General features: G+C 44.1%; 1 protein-coding gene across 2 annotated transcripts in view; it reads left to right on the forward strand.

The window, feature by feature from the left end:
- Positions 1-263: 263 nt before the first annotated feature.
- LOC135448849 (protein FAM124A-like) overlaps positions 264-12668 on the forward strand; it is a 79435-nt gene continuing 67030 nt past the window's right edge. The window contains exons 1-2 of one of the 2 annotated variants that reach the window (XM_064715155.1): positions 264-523; positions 11795-11826. In XM_064715155.1, the coding sequence (XP_064571225.1) occupies positions 465-523; positions 11795-11826 (91 nt within the window). In that variant the 5' untranslated portion in view covers positions 264-464. The remainder of the gene's footprint in view (positions 524-11794; positions 11827-12668) is intronic. The other variant, XM_064715163.1, reaches the window with a different exon arrangement.

The following is a 12668-nucleotide window of genomic DNA, read 5'->3' on the forward strand; positions in this document are numbered from 1 at the left end:
CAAATAAAAGGCTGTAACAGCGGATGTTCCAAGACCGGATGGATAGCGAGAACGTCGACACATCCAACAGTCTCTCTTAACTCCCACTGGACGTGGGGCGCTGCACCTCTAGCCCAGGGAGCGCTGTAGTGTCACCGTGAAGGGGCTGAGTGCTTTGGGAGCCAGCAGCCCGCGGGGCACAGGCTGTGCCCGGGGGCCGGACATCCCGTGCCCGCAGTGTCCCAGCTCTGGGCACAGCCCGTGCCCGCGGTGCTGTCCCAGCTCCAGGCGCTGCAGGGAGCGGGCGCGGCGGGCGGTGCCTCCCGCGGCGCGGGGAGGGGGCCGGGCCGGGCCGGCGGAGCGGGCGCTGCTCTCGCCGCTCTCTCTGTCGCTGCTCGCTCTGTCGCGGCTCTCGCTGCCGCTCAGGGCGGGCGGCAGAGGCGGCAGCGCCGCTCCCAGAGCCCGCCAGCCACGCCGCCGCAGCCATGGAGAAGCAGCCCGGCGGCGAGGAGGAGTGCGCGGACTCGGGAGCGGAGACGGGCGGGTGAGTGCGGGCGGCTCTGCCGGGCTCTGGCGCGGCTCCCCCGGCCCCAGGGGCTGCACTTGTTGCCGGTGGCCGCCCCGAGCGCGTCCCGGCAGCGGCGGGGCTGGGGCTGGGCTGGGGCGGCGGCTTCGTGTCCCGGGCCGAGCTTCCCTCCGGCAGCATCCCGCCCAGTGCCGAGTCTCCTTGCCTTTCCTGCCCTCCTGGGACCCGGTCCGGCGTGACCCTCGGGGAGGCATCACCCTGCTCCGACTGCCCCGGGAGTTCGCGTTCCCCTTCGGTGAAGCAGACTCCGCCGGGGTCTACACACGGGGAGGGAGCCACGGACAGGTCGTGGCTGTGGGCTTTAAGTTTGAGCTCCAAAGTACGGGGCGATGGCTCGGCGGTGCGGCCCGCGCCCGGCTGTATACCAATCCTGTATCCCGGGATAGTGCGGCTGAGGATGGTCTGGGAGCGTGTCCAGGACCCATCCTCTCCTTCTGGCGGTGACACCCAGACAACATCGGGCAGAGAGAGCTGACTCCTCAGAAGGACCATTGAGAGCCTTCTACAAAAGCAAGTTTGATTTGCAGGCACTCAGAAAGTGGGTCGCTGTTGTCATGATTCTCGTTGTGGTACTCTCCATGCTAGCCTGTGAACTGCTGTAAACTTTGCTGGGAGTGTCATCTCAGTCAAGGAGACTAGTTCCCCCTGATTTCATGACCACCCTGCCACAAGTGTGCTGCTTGTAAGCTGCATAACTTCTAAGCTAATGGAGCTGCAAGGATGATCCATGGGATATCCCATTCAGCTCACGCCTTCAGCCCATCTCTGTGGGAAAGGGAAGTGCTTTCAAGCCTGTGCTACATGCCGCTGCTTTGGGATCTTGTCAGGAATGGCAGTGAGCCATTGCTCCTCCTGTGGCTCCAGAAGGGCAAAAGGAGGTTGCATACTGCTGCTAAGGCTGTTCTTTCCCGACTCTTCCTTCTCCTCACTCCTTGCTCCTCCAGCTGTTTCTCTCCAAACTCCTTGCCTGATGCATCTCCTTTGGCCTCTAGTCTGACTCTTGCAAAACTGTAAAGCTAATTCTTTGCACAGTGGTGTCAGGTGCACCACACCAAAACTGGACTAGCAATATTACAAATATAAATCTAAAATGTGAAAATGGCATGCAGTAATCTTTTTCATACATCCAGCTAGTAATTAAAATAACTTTTTAATCTCTTCTGTAGTCTGAGAAGTTAAGGACTTTTCCCATCACCTTGTATTGTAGGCACACCTAACAGTAAAAGCTTTAAAATATTTTATGTGACATAAGTTCAAAGGAAAAAATCCAGGCTTCTTTTCCAGATATAGGTTAGTCCCCATTAGGGATGTGGGTAAAAGGAAGACAAAGTAATCCATGAACTCATGCCTGGTTCAAAGCTCAAAAACCCCTTGATTGGTCAAGTCACTCTTTATTTGCTGTGTTTATCTGGAATGGAAAAACCTGGGTTTCCTTGGGACAGGCACTTGGAAGGATTTGACCCAGCTGGTGACATTAGCCTTTAGACCTCAGGGACCAGTGTGACAGCTGCTTGAGTCTGGTGTTGATGAGGTGCTAAAGCTGATGATTTTATCAAGTGTCTCTGTCCCATGCGTGGCACTAGAAAGTATAGGTTGGTGGAAGAGTCTGTCTGAGGAATTTGAACAATGACATATGGCAATTAATAGCTGCAGTGCATTGCACTGATGTTTATTTTGAAAGGCAATAGGTCTCTGCATTTCAATTATTATTTTTAGTTTTGTTTAGCAGCTATCTAATTCTGATAAACATGTTGCGTATGTCTCTTTCACAATGTTTATATTTCAGCTTTCTCACCAAACCAACTGTTCACAGCACTTGCTTTTCCCCGTTACCAGATCTGCTATTTGCTTTGTCTCAGTCCCATCACAGCTATTGCTAAATTGAACAATATTCCTTTTTCACCAATTACTCAGTGGTAAAAAAAAATAAATTTATTATCTATTCTGAGCTTCAGCAATCATTCTCTGAAAGAATAAGGAGGAACAACTGTCAGAGTGATTCAGGCCCAGTTTTGCATGGAGTGGTCGCTTTCTGTCACTCAGGGAACAATAGTGGATAGTGACTGTAGTAACTGCAGGCACTACACGCCCTTGCCATCTCAATGATGGCACGTAATGATGTGTGAGCTCTTGCACGGAGCCTGGGCTGCTGAAGCTGCTTAGAGCAGCTAACAAATTGAACACATCAAGTACTCCGCAGGGCATATGTTGCTTAAGGTTTTGTTGTGGCTGCCAGCTACAAAAGCAGGCAAAACTCTCTGCTAAAGGCAAGATCAATTACAATTCAAAGCCTTCATTTTCCTAATCCTTTAGAAAATATGTTCCTCTTGCTGCATTTGCCTTGGTAAATAGGGTTGGCGGAGAGTCTGCTGAACAGAAATAGCATATTTGGAGTTCCTGAATCCAATAAGAATGGATTGAGCTGGGGTTGTCAAGTACCTAAATAAAGGATGTAGAACATATAAGCCAATTAGTTTATATTGGCTGTTTATTAATGAGATTTAAAATAGTTCGACCATCCTTGATCTGAGAGACTTTGCCTATACAAGTTGTATCTTCTCAGGAAAAATATTTTGGGAAGTTTTAGTATAAGAACCTTATTTAATCTGCTACTGAAAACTTTTAGTCCAGAATTATGGGACACAAAGTTTTCTCTAGTAATAGTTTCAGTAGTGGGTTTGTACTATAAAACCTGACATTTTAAGAAGAATAAAATTGTATTTCTTTAGTCTTTTATTAGAAAGAAAATAAAAGGCAAAAACAGGTGGAAGAAAGATTGAAGGGAGGAGAAATGTACACGTTTTCAGAACTGTAGTTGAATAGCAAAGAAAAACAAAAAGGTGAGAAAAAGAACAGTTACTTAAATTGTAGAAATATTAATTTTAATTTTTTCTTCATTTCACAAGCCATGCAAATACTGTTGTTTCACTGCCTTTGAGCAGCAGAGCAAAGATGACAAACTAAGACAATTTTGGAAGTTGTTAGGCAAGCCTGATTTTGAGGCAACAATACAGATTGGCTACCACTGGTATCCAGGCCAAAGCATCAGCTTAATTCACTGCATTCAGGACCAATATCCCAAGTGAATGTGGAAAACCAGGTGGTTTCTCTGTTCGAAACATCAATGTTCTAAACATTTCAACATTCATGATAGTTCCCAACAGAAATTAACTTGTTCACTTAGACAGCTGTAAGAGCCCATGTCTTAAAAGGTTCACACTTCAATCATTAACTTACTGATTGCCTCCAAGTTTGCCTAAACATGTAATTTTTCCTCACCTTAAAGTCATTTCAAGTTTTGAGAAGTTGTAACTTTTAAATTTTTCTGCGTTTGCAACTTACCTGCTTGTATTTCAAATAAATTATTAATCTATATAGAGAAAGTGGGGAGACATTGCTGAAGTACCAGGTTTTTTCAGACATTGCTGAAGTACCAGGTACTTCAGACATTGCTGAAGTACCAGGGGAGGTTTTTTGTATAAGTTTAAAATGTAAATATTGATGATGCAAACTGGATTAAACAGTGGTTAATTGTTGAGTATTTGATGAATTTTCGGAAGAATGGTTATAGTATTTTTTGGTAGTAGGCAACTGCAACAAAACAGTTCAACAAGATACAGAGAAATCCATTGCAAAACAGAGAAACAAGGGATGTTTGAAGTTTATGACACTGTACCATGCGGCAGCTATTTGTAACATATATTTAGCACAATCCAGTGATGTTTGATTACAATTAATTTTCATGGTGCTTGTTGCCTCCCTTACATTTTCTTCTGTCTCTCATTCCTCAAATTAATTTTGCAGAGATTATGCTCATTTTTGGAGTGTTCTATACTTGTTTGTTGGTTTTCCTTATGGCACTCCCTAGCTGCATGTGCGATCCTGGCCAAACCACAAATTATTTGAACCTCTGTTAACTTATCTCTTAAGCAGATCAAAAAAGCCTTTCTTTAATTGTTGCAGTTCAGTAAAAGGTGTGAGGTTCTAAAGTAGAAAATACACTTGTTAATAGAAGGTAAGGCAGCATATACATATACATATACATATACATATACATATACATATACATATATGTGTATATATATATATATATATATATATATGAAGTTGTATGCCTCTTAGAGGTAAAATATCAAGAATGCTGTAATCCATGTGTGTTCTGAGCCAGAAAGGATCACTTAAATTATCAAATGAATAGTTGGATGTTTTATTGGGGTGAGAAGTTGCTTTCATGTCTCATGTTTCTGGCTTTAAGGAATTTCTCATTTAGGACTTTGTATGGCAGTCCTTCAAATTGACACATCAGTCTCTTGTCACGTATTTCATCCATCTATGAGAAACTCTCAGGAACACAAACCACTGATGCTGAAAGCTATTTTAAGGCCTATTTTTACCTTGGGGCTTCTTTTGTTTTGGTTTGGGGTTTGGGGGGTTGTTTTGCTGTGGGTTTTTTTGCTGACACTTTCACTTCATGTATAGACCCATCAGTCCAGATATGTCATGATACTCAAGTTGTCTCTGATTTGACATTGCAATAATGTGAAGCTGAGCTGTTTGTCACAAACGGGCATTGAGGCACCATTTCCAACCAGATTTACTCAGTGAAGCGAAGCTGTTTGGCTGAACATCGGGGCAGGCAGACCTGAGAGTGCCAGGCACTGGAGCAAGGCACGGACAGCAAGGATGAAACACACTTTAGATCACATTCTGGAGGCCATGAGCTCTGCGCTGATACCCATAATTTTTAGGTCCCAGCAATTAGCTAGGTTCACCTCAGCTAAATGTAGCTGTGTGAAGGTTTGATGTTTGGTATAAATCAGGCTTCTTCTGTTGTTAGAACCAGGACCTCAGGAGGGTAAGTCAGCCCCTGGCCTGGGATGGGTGGATACATGGCACCTGATGTGTCCCTCTGGCAGTGCTCTGTGAGGGAGTGGTGAGCAGGGTGTGCAGCCAGCTGTGCTCACTAAATCCCAGGGTGGTCCTGCCTCATCAGGTGCTTTTTGGAAGATGACAAACAGCTTTTCAAACCCTATACAACAATGGTGTCTCTCATGTGGTGTCTCAAACATTGCTGTTGGTAATGAGCTCTGGAGTATAGTGGTTAGAGCTGCTCAGTGGGAATCTTTGTCACTTTCCTAGAAATCCAAAGCCAGGAGTATAGGGACAAGTTGCTGTGAGTCATTCCATTTCATCTTGACTGCACAAGTAGAAGTATCATGAGGGTAACAGATTTGTGCTGGATTGGTTTTAGTGAAGCAGATTGTAATCTGACCTGCAGGAATTTGGTGAGAAGAAACCCAAGACAGAGCTATAAAGCCAAATCTTCTAATTCTTCTAATGGGACTATAAAATACTCCCTTGTGCCCTGTGGAGTATTTTCTGAGGGAGGGAAGGGAAAGAAGCTGTTAAATACAGTACTTAATATGAAACAGTGAAATGTGCCACAAGTATAGGTAGAGAAGGCTTGGGAAATATAAATCCAGCAGGTTCCATTCCATCAGTCCTAGGCAAGCAAAGGATGCAGAGAGCAGAAGAGATTGTAAACTTTCTGCTATTTCATTTTGGGGAGTGGGATTAAGGAGCCCTTGCAATGGAGACCATGGGCATAGTGGGGTGTAGTATTATGTTAGAATTACTGGAGATGTGTTTGTTTTACACAGCAGGCTGCCTTTGGAGATGACCAGCTCAGATACCTTGGTCCCAGCCACGCCAGAGCATTGAACAGCACGTAGGGCTGTCCCTGAGCACAGGACGGAGTTGTCCATGTTGTTGAATCATTAAAATGGTTTGATGGGATCAGTTTGAATGGGGCCATCTAGCTGTCCCCCATGTCTTTCCTGGGTGTGTTTTACCATGGGCCAGGATATGTTTTGCCACGTTGCCATGGTTCAGGGATCATTCCCAGCAGACAACTAGCCAGGATGTTTTGGGAGGCGAGAGGTGTTACTGGTACAGGTGCAGACTGTTCCACAGCACTTGGCCCGGCTCCCAGGCAGTTCCCTTGGGACTGTTTGTTTATGGCTGCAGCTGTCAGGGCTGTAGCTGTGCTAACTGGTGCTGTGTGATCACAGCTGATCAGTGTGCCCAAGGAACCCAAGCACGGTGTGGTGCTGGAGGAGCTGCATTGCTTGTGTGAGCCAGAGCTGTGAGAGAGCCGTGTTCTCACCAAAAGAAACAGGCTTACAGTGTTTTTAGGTACCACATTCAGCAGCTGCAAGTTGCACTAGCAGCTTTTGCTGGTATTCTGTGGAATGCTTCCCTCTCTTGGATATTTTGAGGTTCTGTATCACTGATCAGCAGTGAGAGGTGCACGCAGATCTCAGAGGATTGTTCAACATCTTTTGTGCTCCTGATGCTCTTAGCATGTCTAATAATGCACAAGTCTGATCCTTCAATGGTGGTAATGGGAACTGAGGTCCCACCTTTGTCACAAGCTTCTACATTCCTATTTTAATATCTTTTGACAAATCCACAGCTCCTCTTTGCTGGTGGGCTGACCATTGAGCACACATTCTTTGCAGACTAATGTGTCTTTCGACGGAGCTATAAGCCTTCCTTTTCAGTACCTCACACTGTTTCAATACCCTGTTTGATAATTTTTCTTCTCATTATGTACCTATAAAGGGAACAGTCCTCTATTTGTTCACTTTCTGTCATGGATGTTTTTTCCTTTTATCTGTAATCTAACATCTATTAGGGGAAATAGCTTGCTGCAAGACCACGTAATAGACCTGGAACCTCTGAGCCCCAGTGTGGTCCCAGGTGTCACCATTAAAGCACATGAGTGCTGAACTCTTGAGTTATCCTATTGGGAAAATCCTCTTCCAAGGGAAATGATAGAAGCCAATACTCAGGATGTTTAAAAGAGGAACGAAAAGAACAGAAAGGAACACAGTTACTTGATGTCCACAGAACTTGTATGCCCCAGGAGATGCTTATTTCAGTACTTGATTTTTCTAATGTATGATTTTGTTAAAGGGAATGTTGTGTGTGCCAGTCTAAAAAGCTTAAAAGACTTATAATAACTTCAGAATTTAGTGTCCTAAATAGATGACTGTAGAGAAAAAAATTTCATTTATAAACCACTTACCAATGCATGCCATGAATCTGAATGGTTTCTTCTAATATTTTGAGAATCATAATGATTTTGCTAGCACTGTTTTGTTTGTTTGTTTGTTTGTTTGTTTTTGTTCCCAAGGACTAGATTCAAGGCAAAGAAAGAAACTGGAGGGAGAACAAAAGGTGATCCAGGTTGTCCCTGAGAGCACACAGAGACTCATATTCATCCCATTTGGTTTTAGACACCCAGTCTAGGGTTCTACATTAGAAATGTGGTTTCTGTAGGCTTCTTGTCTAGAAAACAGCTAGGGAGAGATACTTCAGACCTCTCTTTTCATTGACAACAGAGGGGGCTTATGGAGGGTACAGCCCTCATTTTGGTATCTGAGCCTGACATAAGCCATTGAGCCTAACTGCCCTTTTTTTTTTAATTTGTGGATGTCAGTTATGCAACAAACATGAATTAAGTATTAGCTTGAAACATATTAGAACTACAAAAAAGCTCCTGCAATACAATTCTAAAGCCTATTATAATGTGTCTCTGCAATTTGTCTCCAAGCACACTGTTGTCTCCTCATTTCTCACCCCCCATCTTTTTATTTTTCTCTTGTTTCATTTTTCAAGTCCTGCATGTACACAGTCTGCTACTCCCTAAGTTCAGCACTCATTAGTTCTCCATGTCCTATAATGTGCCTGCAGCACTTTGGGATAATAAAATAACAGTGTGAAGTAATAGAATACTGTTCCAACTTGCAGTAAGCAAAAGGCAAAATGTTGTCTCGCTTCCATCCGAAATACAAGCAGTGCAGATTCATTTTGAATTAGCTGCCAACTGCTGAACACAGATACATTGAAGGACAGCCCCAGGCTGTGTTCAAACAGAAGTGCAGACTAAATGAATTCTTGTTTGGGCTGCTTGGAGGCAGCTGGATGTATATTGCTTGCCTCTAGGCTTATGAAGAATGACATGTTACACAGTTTTCACACCCTTTCAAATATACATGGTGCCAAGTGACACTGATGTGACTTGCTGCTGAAAATACTGTGTGGTTTTATGGCCTGCATAGCACCTTAGCCAGCCCCTGGCATCACTTCCCCTTGGTCCCTGCCCAGAGCCAGACCAGCAGTGTGTACATTGCCCAGCAGTAGGAACAAGAAGGTCTCCTTCTCTGCTTATGTTGATGTCCAGGGTTTAGTAGATAAATTAGAATTTATCAGTCAGTAGAATTGCCTTGGTACATTTTAGGGCTTGTGTGGGAACCCAGGACATCCCTCTGGCTGTCCAGAACAGCCAAGACCCCTGCCAGGGGGCCCAGAAGCCCTGGCACGGAGCCCAAAACACCTGTGGTTTTGATAATGACCTGTGGAGCAACCAACCTTGTATGAAGATCAGCAAGCCACAACAGTTTTGGTAGAATAATAATGAAGTTATCACAGGGTGAAAAGGTAGATTTTGGGGTTTCTGGGATGAGGCTTCAGGAGGCAAGATGGAGGGATTTGGGCATGTCCAGCCTTTCTTCTTCTTGGCCTCCATCTTCTCCTGTGATGTTGGCACTTTTATATTGGTTTAAAGTAGAAGCTCACTGTCTAACATAGGTGATAGGTATTGGAAAGTAATTGTAAGCATTGTATACGTAGTTTTTAGTATAAAGACATGACACCGCCCCGGGGGCAGGCAGAGTGCCTGGACTGTCCTGCTGGACAGACCTTGGCAGGACAGGAGAAAATTTTTATAGATAAGATATAAAAAACAACCTTGAGACCGAGAAATGAAGAGCTCTGACTCCTTCTTGAAGTGCCAGGCTGGGAAAAGAAACTTTCTAACATTTCTCGGGGTCACGACGACCAGCAAAAATTCCCGAAATGCTTGAGGTGCTTCAGTGGTCTCAGATCCAGGGGGAGGTTAGCCAAGCTTAGGGAGAGGGATGTGCTGCTGATAATGGGCACAAAGAACACAGAATTCACGAGCCACAAGGACATTTGGCAGAACTCACAAGATAAGGATGAAACAAATAAAGCCAACTAATTTCAGCAACTGTGCTGAAGTCAGCTCTAACTAGGTAGAAACAATTTCACTGGGGGAGATGGTGAGCATTGACTCCCAGCCCACTGACTCAAGAGACAGGCTGGTCATTGGCATGGCAAGTGAATCATGTAGCCAAGCACAGGTGGAATACTGATCAGTAGCAGAGCTGTGTGGCTGGTGGCCAGTGAACCCTGACTTCTTTGCTTGCTAAGATATGAGTGTTATCAAGCTTTGATGGCTGGTGACCCAGCCTGCTGTGGGCCAGCTCCCTGCTTTGCACAAACTGGACAAGAGGAATGGGAATAACTCATCTTGGACTGTAAATTGGTGCTGCGCACGGGGCAGTGAGCCCACATTTGGGACAACAATGTCATTGCTGCCCCTGCCCTTCCCAGCTCCATAGGGGTCCTGGGTGTGATTGTTTGAGGGGTAGCACTTGATTCATGGAGAAGTTGCTGTGGAGCACCTCTGTGTGGGGTGCCTGAGGGTGGCTGCTAATGACCTACACCTGTGGTCTCTGCCAGTGGGACAGAGATGTTTCCTTGCTCTCTGGCCTTATCAAAGTGGCTGGGGGTCTTCTCTTAGCAAAGAAGAGTGAGTGAGGGAGAGCTGCAAGCCCCCTCCACCAACTCTTTCCCCAACATTGCCCAGATCATTTCCAAAAAATATGAAAACCTCATGGCATGTGGTGGTATTGGTGAATCCTTTTTCATGAGTTTTGTGAAACATTCAGGTTGTGTCATCTTTCACTAGTCCAGCAGGATTGGCAAAAGTTGGGGGTGGTTCCTCATCATCTTCTCACCTGACCAGTATGAGAAGATGGCATCTGCCCTGCAGACTGCTGAGTGCACAGCTGTGAAATATGGGGATGGCTGTAATATTTTTCCTTCTGCAGAGACATTTCTACACTAAAATCAAAAGCAGATACTATAGATATGTGGGACTGATGTCCTTTATTCCCTTGGTTGCCTGAGAGCTAGAGTATGAGGGTGTCCTGAGAACAGGCTTAGATGGCTTCTACTTCCCCACACATCTCTTGGGAGTCAAGGCTCATGTGGTTTCTTTAATTTAAAGCAATGTTGCAAACTTGCTGCAACTATTACATGAGACAAGGATTTAGGTTTGAATTCCAGAGCTGTCTAAGCCCTTTGCCTGTCCAGGGCACTGCAGGGCACACGTGCCATGCGCTTATGGTGGCAGGGAGCTCTGGTGCATGGGGTCTGTTTTGGGGACCCAGTAACTATGAGGGTAGAGGCTGTGTGGCTGTGAACTCCAAACCCAAAAACTCAAAGGTCATAGGTAGGGCCTCAGCAGTGGAAATTTTTTTCCTTAAATATTAAGTGATGGCATGTTTGTTTTACCTTATTATTTCTGAATCTTCAGGACATAAATGGGCTATGTTTTAATCAGCTCAGAATGGGGTTTTCAGGAGTTTGGGGTTATGTGCAGCCCAAACATTAGTTGCACTGCTGCTCAAAACACTCAATTTCTTTGGCTTTCTCACAGATAATCCAGTATGCCCTGAACTAGAGCCAATGGCTGTATAGTTTTATTGAGATGTCTTCAAGAGGAAAACAGCCTACTAAAGCAAAAAGCTTTGTCATCTAAATGTTTGTATTTTGGCATTCTTTTTTTTTTCCTTCTCTGACAATTGTAACTGTAGAACTACAAAAGTTCTGCTCATCAAATAGAGTTCTCTTAAAAAGAGCTCCAAATACAGAATCTGCAAAGCAGCATTTAAAGGACATAAAGTGAGGAAGGAGAGGAGCTGAGTCAAAGTCTAGTAGAAGTAGACTTCTACTCCTCACCTGTGTCTGAAGCAGACTATTTCTTCGTTATGGAGAGCCTTCTGAGCTTTTATTTTCACACCTAGGATTAGGTAGCATGAATAACCCCTAGATAAAAGCATAGTTACTCATTCTACTTACATATTTATTCATTCTACCTACATATTTTCAAAATTCACATGTGATGCCAGTTTTTCTGAAGCAGTGTTCAAAACCTGTTTAAGTTAATCTCTTAGCACAAAAATAGTGCTAAATGGGCATTCATTTTTTTCAATAAGCATTGTGTGTTAGCTTTGGTAATTTTTTCATTATCTCTTTTAGATTTAATACATTCTAATTAAAATCTTTGTCTTGCAGGTCTGAGTACAGCCGAATGTCCTCTACTAGCAGTGAGTATAACTTTGAGATTCTTTTTTAAAGTGGATTATTATATTTTCTTTTGTTCTGCTTGCTAATATTTATTAACATCAACCTGGTGTTAATGACAGAGTTCACTTTGACACATTAAAGCCTCCATTCCTTCTCCTTTTGGATCTATGTCTAGAAACAGTATAGAAAATGAAACTTTGAATATTTATGACCAAACCCAAACCATGTGTAAAGACCTAAATATTGGCGCTTCCAGGGATAAGAACAAAATCTATAGACACTGTGTGGGCCAGTGTGAATGGGCCCTCAGGCCAAAGGAGTTTGCAGTGATTAATGTCATTGGAGCTGGGAATGCAGGAATAATTGAATGTTTATTGTGAGCTGATGCCAACAAAGCACTTCAGAGCAACTCCAGTGAAGTCGATTTTTTATTTCAGAGATGGTAGATGCACTAGTAAGTGCCACAGTCTTTCTAGATATTTACAATGCCAGTTGATTTTCAGGTTGTCCAACTGATAAAAGACAAATTCCCGTGTCTGGATTACTTTTTCTTTATTTTTCACCAATGCAAAATGAAGATTTTTTTCAAGCAACGAGGAGCACTTACACTCCATCTACTTCCTTAGTTGTAGAACACACTGCATCCACAGCACTTTGAAATGCAGCAATGCTTATTCATGCATGACTGCTGGTATCTCTCCTTGTCCACGTGCAAAGTGATGTCTGTCTTCCTGATTCACACATAGGCATGAGCTTTATTTATGCCAAGCAAGCACATCAAAAATTCCAAGATGACAAGATGTGTTTTATAATCTGGATCTTTAAGCACCATGAAAATCAGAGGGGAAGAAAGCTGTCAGGT

This window comes from Zonotrichia leucophrys, chromosome 1 (genome assembly GCF_028769735.1).
Source record: "Zonotrichia leucophrys gambelii isolate GWCS_2022_RI chromosome 1, RI_Zleu_2.0, whole genome shotgun sequence".
Classification (NCBI taxonomy): Eukaryota; Metazoa; Chordata; class Aves; order Passeriformes; family Passerellidae; genus Zonotrichia; species Zonotrichia leucophrys.